The sequence below is a fragment of the Globicephala melas genome, chromosome 7 (genome assembly GCF_963455315.2).
Source record: "Globicephala melas chromosome 7, mGloMel1.2, whole genome shotgun sequence".
NCBI lineage: Eukaryota > Metazoa > Chordata > Mammalia > Artiodactyla > Delphinidae > Globicephala > Globicephala melas.
The window spans coordinates 62,943,470-62,957,608 of NC_083320.1; the positions used below are offsets into that span (position 1 = coordinate 62,943,470).

At 41.4% G+C, this 14,139-nt stretch overlaps 1 protein-coding gene across 9 annotated transcripts in view; it reads right to left on the reverse strand.

Annotated features, from left to right (window-relative positions):
- The window catches only part of NOSTRIN (nitric oxide synthase trafficking), a 70,516-nt gene extending 56,377 nt beyond the window's left edge, over positions 1–14,139 (reverse strand). For 6 of the 9 annotated variants that reach the window (XR_009564611.1, XR_009564610.1, XM_060302290.1 and 3 more), the window contains exons 1-3: positions 13,118–13,169; positions 5,763–5,924; positions 4,097–4,182 (exon numbers count right to left, since the gene is read on the reverse strand). Coding sequence is in view for 6 of the 9 variants with exons in the window: in XM_060302290.1 (XP_060158273.1) it covers positions 4,097–4,182; positions 5,763–5,876 (200 nt within the window). In the remaining 3 variants the exon portion in view is untranslated. Of the gene's footprint in view, positions 1–4,096; positions 4,183–5,762; positions 5,925–13,117; positions 13,315–14,022 lie in introns of those variants that run through there. The other 3 variants (XM_030852494.2, XM_030852490.2, XM_060302292.1) reach the window with 2 other exon arrangements.

Here is a 14,139-nt window from a genome sequence, read left to right on the forward strand (position 1 = left end):
TACCCCCTGAAGTGGCCCTTGAGAGCTCCCCACAGACCCCTGTGTTACCAGGTTTGAAAGCCACTGAGCTTGATGACCGCTGGTATCCCTTCCCATAGAAAACCCTCTGTGAAGGGAGATGGGCCAGGACCCTGAGTGTGCTGGGACTCCCACAGCAGTGCCCCAAAGTGCCTGCCCACTCGGAAGATGCCCTTACAACAAGCCTGGGTAGAGCTGGGTAGAAGTCAAAATGTATCACCTTCTCCATACCCCTATCTGTAAATCAGGGGTGGATGAGAGTATTCGCACACTGCATTGGGTTCTGAGAATTTAAGTAAAAGAGACCAAGGATCGACACATCTAACGCAGTGCTTGATCTCTAGATGGTGCTGGATAAATGGTCTCTTCTGTGATTTTATTATTCTTTTCTAGCTTTTGTTCAAAATAACATTCTATACACGATGTAAGTAAATTTCTTTGACACACTCATTTATTGCTCCTTGTAAAGAGCCTAACTTAAACTTCTTAAAAGTTATGAGTGCCTGAGGCACAGAGTCGCTCATACACGAATGCATTCATTCCCTCAGTGAACATCTATTGAATGCCTGCTCTGTGCTAGTCACGTGGGATACAAAGACCCTCAAGGAGTGGAGGAGACAGACAAGTCAACAGAAAGTAACAGTGTAGGCAGTAGAGTGATAGCAGAGGTAAGCACTGGTTCTGTACATCTCTGAGGAGCACTCTTTTGACACTGGGGACTGGAATCTTGACTTGAAGGCCCACCAGGGTGGGATGACTGAATCTTGAAGAATGCATTGAGTGGAGGCTGGCAATGAAGGTGAAGAAGTGTCTACCGGGCAGTGGATACAGCAGGTACAAACGCAGGGACCCATGGAGGCGGGTGGGAGGGATGGCAGGGAGCCATGGGGGGTGATTGCAAGTGGTTCTGTAAGCAGTGACTGTAGGTAAGATGGAGAGATGTGGGGTCATGCAGAGATGGAGAGAGACAAGCTGGATAGGAAGGCAGGGCCCAGATCTCAAAGTTCCTTTTATGAAATACTACAAAGGCTGAATTTTATACTAAAGGTCATTGGAGTCTTTGAAGGGTCTTAAACAGGGTCCTGGCCACAGAGTAGAAGATGTATTAGATGCTCCCTAGTTGAGGCAACTTGCTTGGACTAGAAAAAGGAGATCCTCTGAAGGGACAGAGCTCTGAGCCCATGTACCAGACTCGAGGGTTGAGAGTGGATTAGATGTCTGCCTTCACTCTGCCCATCAGCCAGGTGATTTTGTGCAGTGTACAAACTGCACAGCTGCAAGGTAGTACCCCAGGCAGGAGGACGGGTTAAGAGTTCTGTCAGAACAATGGCAGAGGCCATGAAATGAAAAGAAAGCTATAGGAATAAGAGGTGTTTGGAAGAGAGAAATATACAGACTTGGTCATGAGTTGAGACAGAAGGGGTCATGGGTGGCTCTGAGGTACTGGGCTTGATTGGGTGGGCAGAGGTACCAGTAATCATGGTTAAAAATCCAGAAGGAGTACCAGCTTTTGGGAAAAGCCGATCAACTCTGTTTTGGATAGGCTGCCTTTGTGGTTTCATGGAACGTCCAGCTGGAAGTGTCCAATAGACTGTTGGATATATGGTTTGAAGTATAGATAAGACATACTGCCTAGTAATGTATATATGGGAGTCATCAATATGCAAAAAAAAGAGCTTAAGTTATGGGAATTAAGATCACTCAGGCTATGGGTAGACTAGAAAAGGTAAGAATTTAACAAAGATTTCATTTTAATCATTTATCTTTCATTGACAGCATCTGCAATGAATTGTAGATGGAATAATGACCAACTAAATTTCCTTCTTTGTTTTTTTCTTTTCTTTTCTTCTATTTTTTAATTAAAAAAAAAATTTATGTCCAGAGTTGTGGTACTTGCCATTTGAAAACCTGACCTTAAGTTTCCTTAGAGAGAAAAAATTGACTTTCCCCATCAAAGTCTGTTTAAACCTTAGCTGTGAGGGTGCAGGGAACCAAACACTTAAATCGTTTCTGGAAATGTGCCTTTGTCTTTTTGAATCTGATCTGTGATTGTGTTGAAATGAACCTGATGACTTTGACATTAGGCATCTTAGGAGCTGCTGTGTGTTTCTGGCTAAATCTGAGTTACTACTATAAAAAAAGAAACTGGAGAAACTAATTGGATAAAAGAAGCTAAGCAATACCATGAATTGCAGAATTTCCAGGCAAAATGGTGTTTCAATACCAACACTTTTCTATCACCACCAATTAGAACAAATGCAAGAAGGCAGCTGAGATTGGAAATAAACCATTATCTGGTCTCGAAGCTTAATTGGGATGCAGTCCCTTGTAGCCACAAGCTAATACAGAAGTGTTAGAAGAACCACATTCCAATGGATTCTTAAGCAAGGTGTCTGGAATTGTTAATATACAACAATAGTAAAGACCCTGTTCTAATAATGTAGATGTAATAATAAGAAAATAAACCCTTAACTATCTTTCATTTATTTATTCATTCAATCTACAAGGATTTACTGAATGCATTTTTTTTTTTTCCGGTACGCGGGCCACAATTGGCCACAGCAGTGGAAGGCCCGTGTACCGCGAATAAAAAAGCACATTTGGGGACTTCCCTGGTGGTCTAGCAGTTAAGACTCCACGCTCCCAATGCAGGGGGCCTGGGTTCGATCCCTGGTCAGGGAACTAGATCTCACATGCCACAACTAAAGATCCTGCACAACGCAACGAAGATCCCACACCGGGCAATGAAGATCCTGCATGCCTGAAACTAAGCCCCAGCGCAGATAAATAAATAAATAAATATTAAAACAAAAGGTAATCCAAATTCTTTACAAGCATTCGTTAAATAAATATAATTTTTTTTTAAAAAAAGCACATTTGAACTCTCCTGTATCTTTCCTTGGCCTCATTCATCAGTCCTGATAAAGCTAATGTTCTCCCTTGCTCTTGACCTACTGATACAGGATGCAATCAACTCAGGCATCTTTGTCCTTATGGTACACATGCAATATTTTAAATTTGAAATGGGTTCCCTTGAAAGAATAAACAATCTTTTTTTGCAGGTCTCTTTGGAGTTGTTTATTACAGAGCTGTCTGGACATAGGGAAATGGCCTAAGCACCCTTGATGGCCCCATTCAGTCCTCGTGGACTCTAATTTTAAGCAGGAGTTTTTGTAACTTTCTTAACTGAGTTCAGTGTGTTCATTTCACCACAGTGAACAGCTTTACACGTGATCGTATCTAGTATTAGGAGAAGATGATAGTGTTGGGGATATATGTATATCTATAGCTGATTCGCTTTGTTATAAGGCAGAAACTAACACACCATTGTAAAGCAATTATACTCCAATAATGATGTTAAAGAAAAAGCAAATAACAAAAAAAGAGAGAGAAGATGATACTGGAAAAGGTGACTTTTCATTCATCCATGCATTCATTCAACAGACACTGAAGAAGTCAAAAGGCCAGACTCTAAGAGCTCAGTGTACAAAGATGAGTAAGACACAGCCACTACCCTCGCTAGGGAGACAGAAATGTAAACGAATAATTGCCATCTGTGTGAGGAGCGCACTAATGGTAGAGTACACATCGGTACAATGGTGGGCCCCAGGAGAGGGCAGTGATCAGAAGGGACCTGGCTGAGCCTTCCCAAGCAGAATTACGTCCTGTTGTTTCCTGATTCTTTTTTTTTCTTTTTTCTTTTTTTTTGCGGTACGCGGGCCTCTCACACTTGTGGCCTCTCCCGTTGCGGAGCACAGGCTCTGGACGCCATGGCTCACGGGCCCAGCCGCTCCGCGGCATGTGGGATCTTCCCGGACCGGGGCACGAACCCGTGTCCCCTGCATCGGCAGGCGGACTCCCAACCACTGCACCACCAGGGAAGCCCTGTTTCCTGATTCTTATGGTGCCCCAATGATAAATGTGCAATAACAGAGAATCACTCTTCAAAGCAATTTCTCAAGTACCAAAATATAACGCTGTGTTCTGGAAAGTAGGACAGCTGTAATCACTCCTCCACTTATATCGCTTGCTGCAACTAAAGAGGAAGAACTGCTTCGTGCAAACATGCATTTTGTACCTTTGCTGAAGAATGGATGTGATCTGCTTGCAGAAATCTTCTCCATTTTGAGAAAACTCCTTTAGGTTCTTGTATACTTTATTATACTGAAAAAGATGCACAGAAGGTTTATGAGCACTTCCAAAGACGGAACTCCTATAAATTCAGAACAGTGCTGTAATGATGACTGTCATTGTAAATGATCACGCAGTTACAGAATGCACACCTTTTGGGTGAGTTCTTAAAATAAAGATGAAGTCTCTTCTGCGTGGATGTGAAAGATCCTGGAGAACTTTTTAAAAATAAAGCTGGTCTACCTGTCTCTTCCTAGGCCAAATGCAAACAGTTCAACAGTGGGGTGCATTTGGATTCCTGTCACCCCTATTATTCCCAGGAAGGCTAAAAGTACATTCTGAAATACACTGCATATTCCCCACAAATTCCAAAATACTATCCCTGGACCTCATGACAAACCCTGAACCATTAAAGTGAATACTTCTTGGCTGAGATAGAAAATGTAAGTGAATAATTTGGTAATAAAATTTCTCCAAGGACCCTCTATGTCTCATTTAACTCTAGTAATAAGAATGTTATAATAATGAGTTGAACATTTTGGTTGAACCAAACCTTATAAATGTATCTATATATGAATTTAGCCTGTAGACACAAAAATCAGTCAAAAGATTTTGTCATGTGACTTCGAACTCCACAATGTTATTCCGAAAATTGTATTGGTAAGGCTAGACATTGATGACAATAGATTTTAAGTGCCCAGGTGGAGAGGGCAAGTGAAAATTGATTCTGCTGCTCCCCTGACACAGAGTGGATGAGTGAGGTGATCAAGTCTCAAACACACTGTCTCAACGTCTCCATCTGGGAGATGCGATATCCCATCACATTTTTCAAAATAAGATTGTACACAAGAGGACGCAACTTCTGCGTAGACTGAGTGCCGTGTGGTGGCTCTTTGTTCATACAATGAGCCAGCCTCTTCCAGCCCTCCAATGTCTCGGGCATGGTGCTGGTCACTTGTTGAGAAGGGGAAAGGGAGGGAAACTCACACTTCCTGAGCACCTACTATAGGGCAGGCATGTTCCCATTATATGAATCCTCAGAGCTGAGGCAACCTTTCAGCTATAGCACCTGGAGTAAGCAGCTAGCAGAGTAGCAAAGAGGACATAGGGCACAGAGGTAGAAAGACCTAAAGAAATGACCTAAGCCAGGTCCCTACCTTCAGGGGTGGAACCAACCAATACCTAGGACGTAGAAGCATAATCCTATAGATACCAAATCTTTTCCTCTTTATGCAGTAGTTTAACTTTCCCCTGAATTTAACACAGAAAGCCATGACAGGATTTGGTAGACACACAATAGGAGCAAACAGCTTCACTGAAACTGGCTGGGACACAAAAACAACTGTGAGAGGGCAAAGCTCTTTAGAAGGACATTGTTAACTCCTAAAGCAAGGTTTGCAAAAATTCGGTGCCTATAGGCACCTGGATGAGGGAGGCGCAGGGCGGGGACAGTGAACTGGAGAGACAGCTGCCACAACAACTCTGGATCATGGACCAGGTTTTTTTGTGCAAAAAAGCTGAAATGAGGATTGGTATCTGAAACATAACTTTTAAAATTTTGCAGCAAACAATTCACAAAATTTTCAACTCTTTGCCAAGCAAGCAAAACATACCTGTAGTGCAATCCAAGTGCAGCCTCCGTCATGAAGAAATGATTCTCCTCTAAGCCATGAGAGTAAAATCACTATTGGGCAACCAAGCTTTCTCATTTTTATTTCCACAAACATAAGTTGTCATCTATGAATGATGTGATACTTTCAGGCCTCCTTCCTCCCCTTACAAGTACAATGGAAGAGTTTGGTAAGCATTTTTAAATTGTTTAGTTTTTTTGTTTATTCCTTTGTTACCTAAACACTTTCACTAAATTGTCCCTTAAGGCTTTCATTTTCTTCCCATAACACCAAATAACATCCAATAAAACACACGTAGGTATCAAGAGAAGAAAATACAGACATGTTGGGCAGGCACATGCCCTTGGAATAAAGTCATTTCTCAGCCCCTCTCACCCGTAGCTGTAGTAGCCATGTGACTAAATGCTTCCCAAAGAGGTATGGGTGAAAGTTTTGTGTTGGGTTTTAGTGAAAATTCCTTCCTCCTTTCTCCTGAAACCTGGACTTAAAATGACAGCTGATGCCGTAAGGTGATCTTGAGGATGGATGCCACATGCTAAGATCTTAGATCAGAAAGCGAGAAGGAGCCTGGGTCCCTGATGCCCTGGGGGCCACCACAGAAGCCCCCAACTCTCTACTTTTGGACTTAGTTTATGTATGAGAGAAATATAACAGTAGGCTTTTTTAAAAGCCACTTTTATTTTGGGTTTTCTAAATATGCAGGTAAACATAGTTCTAACTCATACACAGTCTTTTAACTTTTTATTTTAAATTATGAAACATTTTTATGTTTTATAAATAAGAATGATACAAACAATAATTATGATACACATTATATTCTCACTACCAAAGTTACAGAGATATTGACACTTTGCTTCTGCTCTTTTTAAATACAATTTTTCCTTTTAATAATTTCTTTGACTATTTTTGCACATTTGTTCTTCTGTATCAACATTTATCTAATTACAATTTAAAAAATCCCTGTTGAGATCCTAAGTGGAATCGCATTACATCTATATATCTCAATTTGAGGAAATTAACTTTTTTATGGTATTTAGACTTCCCACTCACGGGCATAGTAAGTCTTTTCATTTGTTCAAATCTTATTTCATGTTCAATAAAATTTTATGGTTTTCTTTATAGGTCCTGTAGCATTCTTATTTACTTAGAAATATCTCACAGTATTACACACTATTAAGCTATCTTTTAAAATAGTGTCTTACCTGTTTCTCTCTCCAGCTTACACCAAAACAGAAACAAAGACCAAACAAAAACATCAGGGGGCCACGTGCAGGAGAGAAAGATTTGGATACATGCTTGCAAAGTGAATTTTTCTGTTCTCAAACACTTAAGGCTGGGGCTGGGAGAAGATAAAGCAGAGAGTTGGATGGAAGGATGCCTTCCGAGCAGCAGAGAGAAGAAACTCCCATCAGGAAAACTAGGAGGGGAGGGAAGGGACTCTGAGATGAGCTGTCTTAGGACGCGGACCCCCATCAGCCCACCATCACCAGAAGAGGCGATTTGCATCCAATAGTCCTGGGGAAAGAATAGGGTGCCTCAGATACCATGTATGAGGATGAGGAAGGTAGGGGAAAACTTGCTCCTAAACAAAGTGGAAATGAGCAGAACTAGTTGAGAATTTTTCCCTGTCCTGGGGCTGCAGGGGCTACTGCATTTCCCGAACTTATCAAGCCATCAAAACTCTCCAAGACACATTCTTAAAATACTATCTCCACAGGACTAGTTCTAGGAAGCCAGAAAGCCTGGAAAGTTTATAAACCAATGATTCAAAACTCGGTTGCTTTTAGAGGAGAGTGGGTGAGCTGTGGCAGTATGGAGACCACCTGTCTTTCCCTAAGGTATTCAGATTCAACTTTTTTAAGCAAGAATCTTTTTTAAGCAAGAAGCACATCTTATGGCATCAGTTGCCCCTGGGGCTCCCAGTTTTGGATTTTGGAAGGATTTTCCTGTCATTTAATAGGCTAGTACTTTCTAACTTCCTAATTTTTTCACATCATGATATACATGGAAAATGATATTTGTACTGAAACAATGTGGTAAATGGACAAATTTGTTCAAGGTAGAGGCAACTGGCCCATGAGCTCAGCCCCCCAGCTACACCCCCCCTGTAACTCATCCCCCAGACCCCTGGGCCTGTGCCCAGGTACACACAAGTCAGGAAGTTCTTCGATACATTATGTTGTTGTTAACTCAATGATCAGATAAGAGTGGGACGTTCTGCTTATTACAGCAATGGGGAGAATCTTTATCGTTGACTCTACATATAATGTACTGGACACTCCATGACAAACCCTGATCCAGACTGAGGTAAAGGTGATATCAATAAATAAAAGAGTGACTAAGAATGGTTCCATTATTTCAGCATAACCCCTTTTTTGATGCAATGATTCTGTACCTTTCATCTTGTGCCATCTACTCAGACTTGAAGACAAAAGCTGTCTTGCAAAAGCAGACTTGCATAAACATCAAAGCAGACCCCAGAGACCATCTCATCCAGTGTGTGTGTGTGTGTGTGTGTGTGTGTGTGTGTGTGTGTAATCAGAAAATCTTAGAACTTATCTGCTTTGAGGGGATGAAGTCTCTTGACCTTGGCTTTGGCTCTCCTTCTCCTCTCCCATCTTTCTTCCCCACCCCACTCTCACCCAGCACAGGGGCTCTGAAGGGATTCCATGCAGCACAGTTTGGAAACCACTAAAGTCCAATCCTCTTATTTTATAGTTAAGGCCGTAACAGCAAAAGATAACCTCATTAGTTAGAGACAGAACTGTGATTAGAAATGTTAAGTGAGCAAATCAACTAGAGAATCTATTAGAAATAAATATATTTATAAATAGCTAATCAGTATAATCACACTAAGTGTACTCAGAGTGGTATTACCTTTCAGTATTATGAGCAGGGCAGATCGCTCGCCAATGTCATCAACCAGCACAGAAGGCTTTGCTCTACTCAGAGTCGTGGAAGATGAATTTTTCCTGGTTTTTTTCCCACTTATTGAGCTTTTGAATACCCCACCCCCTAACAAATATTCATTCCAGGAAAGAACCTACTGTTGATCTTACATCTCCATTTGAATTTATACTGACATGCTGCTTTTCCATAACGTCATTAAGTACTAGGAAAAAACGACATGTTTTTTTGTTCCCTGATAAAGGGATTGCAGGCTGGTGGAGAAATATGTGGGATCTTTCTGAGAATCTAAAAATCCCTTCAGGTAGATAACTAATGTACACAGAGATGTCCCATTCTGCCATTAAGAAAATGCTTCTGCCCAGCACTTATAAGCAAATTCTGTCAGATAAATATTATCGTTACGAAAAAACTTAGTAACCTAGGCAATTGGCACATGAAATGATTAGACAGAGGTCTTGTGAACAACAAAAAATTCACTTTATCAACCTTGGCCTAGCTGCTCTTTCTGACTTTCCATGATCTGAATGATTAAGAAGGTTAAATTCAATTACTCTAGAAAAATCCATTTTCATTCTAGGTGCAAGTATGAAAAGTTTGCTTTTTTTTTTTTTGGTGGGCAGGGAGTAATGATGACCCTCATAGTGTTAAACAAACCATGATATTCTACTTAATGTTAATCAAATAAGCTTTTGTTGGATGCCTTTCACATGCCAGGCCCTGTGCTACTGATTTCATGTGGTGTACTATTTCTAAGTACTGCTTTTGTAAACTAAGAAATTGTATTTATTAGGCACCTAGGTAATATTTAGAATCTCCATGGCAGGCTGTCATAGATTGTGAGATACATTAAAGAACATAGTCTACTTCATCCTCTCCCCCTCTTACTTTACAGATGAGGAAACAGAGGCCCACAAAATGTGAAATGGTACATCACACATCTCACAGATGCACACTGGGGATGCTGTGGGCCGGCATCCAAGCCAGACCCAAGCTGCTTCCTTATCTCTGCAGTGTCCCAGAACCCCTCAGGAGCCATGGACCAGTGCCCCAGCATCTTTTATATTAGTGCCAGTTAATATCTTCAGACCCAGGCTGAGCCACTGAAATGGGATGCTCGGGTTGGCGTCTGAACCAGGCTGAAGGAGCAGCCCCACAGTACTGTTTCGACAGCTGATGAAGTTAAGAGAAGAGGCTGACTATGTGGACCCAGGGAAGCCTGCTTTGACAGCTCCCTACCTGGATACTGAAGGAGTGAGTAAAAGGAAAACCTTGCTTATAGTTAATTATTTGCCCTTGATTTCTATGGCGTTGTTTCTTAGGAAGGTGCTATTTTTTTTTTTTTAATGATTAGATTATTTCATTTGGAGATGATCTGATCCTGTTTCCTTGCACATGGATTTGTAAATGATTTCCTTTGGCATATTTTGAGGATTAGAAGCTAAGCTCACAGGCATTAAGGCATCAGGGCCCAGAGCCAATTCTTGTCTTTTTCAAAAAGAGAACTTTAAAAAATCTCCTTCAAATAAGTTCTGACTTTCTCGAGATTAGTTAAAAGTCCTACACAGCATTCAAGCAATCTTGTGTGCTACCCTGGTGACTGATAATTTGTGCATAGACACTAACCCAGTTCTTTGAGGTAGAATGGCCCAGCTATCAGCTTATCTTACTCATTGGAGCATGACATAAAAGAAGAGGTTTTTAAATTTTTTCTGGAGTCTGGTGAGACGTATTTTACTCAGAAAAATATTTTCAAATGCATAAAACAAAATAACAGGATTATAAAGGAAACTAATTACATTGATATGTGTTTTATAAAATATAATTTTAAATCATATTTTATATGCTTTTTAATTAACATACTAAATAATGAGTCTTAAGATTTACCCAAATTTCTAAGTCACACTGAGTGTGAGTAAATAGTATTTCTAGATATCTGTAAACAAATGTAATGTTATATAAAAATATACAAAGTCACAGATGCTGCAGTTGTACTAGGGCTTGTTGCTTATATCCAAAATTGGAGGAAATTCTAAATTGCAGTTAGAAACTAACACAAATAAATAGGTCATGCTTTTCCCATCGAAGGTCACACAAACCACTGTTTCCATATGTGGATCCGCTGGGGTAGACCAAGTTAAGAACTGTAGCTAAGCTAAGGCTTGATGAATTAGTTGTGTTCCGTGTAACCCTAGGGACTCATGAAATGGAATATTTTGCAGAAAGTTAAAGCTTTGCGTTCTTTTTGGTTTCTTCATGAAACTACCTGTTTCATGAAGCATTCTTTTGCAGTCCACTCCCTTGTTTTATTCTGTTGCCAAATTGCAGCCTCATCTTCACACAGCCTTGTTGCCCAAGCGCAAACTAGGACTGCACCAGGAAATCAACTTGAACACTTGCTGAAGATGAAACAATTGCAAATAAATAAAGATTCTGTGACTTCAGAGGATTCAGAAACCCTGGCTGAAGGAATATCCTCCTGCTCTCGACTACGTTTGGTGGCAGTGGGCCCAGAAAGATGACTTTCAAGTTTGGGGACAAGGACAGGAGTCCTTGGGGCAATAGTTAAGCACAGGAAAAAGGGCTCCACATGTCAGGGAGGGAGCATTAAGCTGACGTAGAGATATGGTGATGCGTTGTCTTGGGAGCTGCTCAAAGGAAGTATTTCTCCTAGGTCCATGTCTGAAGTCAGCCTTAGAAAGGGATATTAAGCTTTTGGTTTTTAGTTTCTGTTTTTGTTTTAACTTATCCTGGCTTCAGTTTTCCTCTCCACTATCTCACTCTTCCCTTGGTCTTGATTTCTTCTTTGGTGACCGTTGGTGCCAAGGTTTTGCTTCCACTTATCCCATCCCCGTCCCACTCACCCACCCTATACAAAAACATTACCGCTAACCTATCAGGAGAAAGGAGAGGAGTCAACATTTTGGTAAGGGAGCAAATGCAAGGAGTGAAAAATAAACAAATACATAAATGAGAAAAGACTTTTTGAAAAGTTATCTGTTAGCTTACCAATAGAGATAAGATTGGGGTGGAGGAAATCAAATGGAGGAGGTTTCGCCCTTAAAATCTGTCTACAACCATATTGTTGGAATTTCTTTTTACCTTAGACACATGTGACTAGTGTGTGTGTTTTTTTTTTTTTACGATTTTTAAAAAGATTTATTTATTTAGGTTGCACCAGGTCTTAGTTGCGGCAGGCAGACTTTTTTTTTTTTTTTACAAGACAAGACATAAATAAACTGACACCAAGCATTGTAAGTGGATGACCACAACAAAAGCAACAATGATTGCAATTACCAAACACGAAACACACTCAGACTATGTCATAATATTGACATTCAGTCCAGGAATCCCCCACTGTAACAGCTCCTTTACTTTGCAGTGAAAATTGATTTGTATATTTTTTGCCTCTGAGACTACTGTGTTTTTAAAAAGTAAAAGTAGGCAGAGGCTGCTACTACGCTGTCATTATTAATATCACTAGCCACCGTGACTTTATCTCATTTAGCTCGTCTGATTCCCGAACTCATTCTGCGGGATGGTGGATACAGTTTCATCTTTGCTAAGCCTGTGCTTTCCACATCCACTGAATAACCACAAACGAAACCAATAATTCTCTGTTGATCTTTTTCTTTATGGGTTTATGGCAGCCCCTGTTTATCTGCTTCTCCACGTTTTTTTTTTGTTTTTAATAAAATACTTGAAGGATGAATGCAACCCCTTGCTTCTGATGTCACCAGTTTTAGTTTTTTGGCACCATTTCTTGGGATAACACACTGACAATCTTTGATTACTTTATTTCCTCCCCCCTCCATTTTAATTGCTCCTCATTTCCTAAATTACATCTCTGCTCTTGCGGCTAACGACCTCACAACTTGACCACCCTTCTATTTTTGGTACGCTCCCAGGATTGAAACAAACACGCTGGTAAACGTGTCCGAGGACCACCGCAGGGCGGACAGAGCGCGGAGCCTGTACTTCCTCCCTCGGCCCTTGCAGTTCTGGGCTCTAAATGATGTGGGAAAATACGCAAAACCCTTGCATCCTGACTTCATTCCCGGAGCCCCAAACTAGCTGCAGATATTCTGCACATTTGTGTGTCTACAGTATGTACGATATTGGCACCACTGGCATACATTTGAAGAATGTTTCCCAAACAGCCACCATCTGCATGCAAATATAATGCTACATACACTCAAAGTTTTTTCAAGCATGTGAGAATAAAAGATGACAATTACCTGCCCTGTCATTTGCTAGAAAGAGCTCTGTTTTAAATTGAACCAAAGAAAAACCACAGACTTTTGTACCAGTGCCAATATCTAAACATGTTTGGCTTCTGAGTGTCCCAAATTTCTTAAGTTCAAATCCATTAATACATAAATCTACTCTTCAGCCGCCCTCTCACACACAGGCAAACCACTACTACTCACCGAACAATCTGTCAGTGGGTCCCTCATGGTGAGATGTTTGCTTCAGTCCTTTTAGCTATGCTCCGGCATACAGGATGCTGCACCAAAGGTTGGGTGTGTCCTGGGCTTCCGGGATTCAAAGGGCCTAGAGTACGTCAGTCCTTGTCAAACACCCCAAGGAGGAAGTCCCAGCCCTGGACTTTAATCCTGTTTGTTTTCTGAAAAAGCAAAGAATGGCTCCGGGTCAAGAGAGCTGGAGTGAGATGGTGAGAATGACTCCTGTAAATACTTAGGGGGTCAGAATACTGTGTCCTGAACTGCCTGGCCTTGAAAGAAATCCCAGAGGTTATAAAGCATTCCTGGTAACTCAGTCACTCAGGGCTGAGAGTAGAGGGATTCTCTCAGCTTGCCATATGCATCTTGTTTTTATTTTCTGTATTTTCAGTTGTTGTGACACAGTGCGGTCTTTTGGGTTGGGGAGGAGGGACTGCTCCTTCCAGGGTTAGCTAATTCCTAGAGATAGTAGACAACTAGCTTATAAGCATGGCTTTGATATGCGATCCAACCCTCCAGAGCTCAGACCCCCAATCACTTCCCTTATCTACCTCTCACACACCAAGCCAATAGTCCCCCTGCCCCAAATCACCCCAGGGCCAGGGTACCAAACAACTAAGACCACCCCTATATAACCACGACTATAGTGGAAAATGTCCAGAAAAGGCTATCAGGGAGCAGGCATACATTAACTCCCTCGAGGGGCCTAACACAACAGAACCCTCACTCCTGTCCCAAGAGGACCAAGAGGCTAAGCTATCAAGTCAAGGAGGATTTTTCTATGTCAACCTCATGTTTAAAAATCACTCAAAAGGATAAACAGAACCGGAAATCAGCCATCAGCAACTTATTTTTTATTGCTTTCTCTGCACCTGTGGCCCAGGGGTCAATCCTGAGATTTCCAGCCAATGGCCGGTTGCCTTGTGAGAGCTGGTCTGTGGGCAGCTTTGCTCTGCCGGCAGACAGTTCCCCAGCCCAGAAGGAGCTCC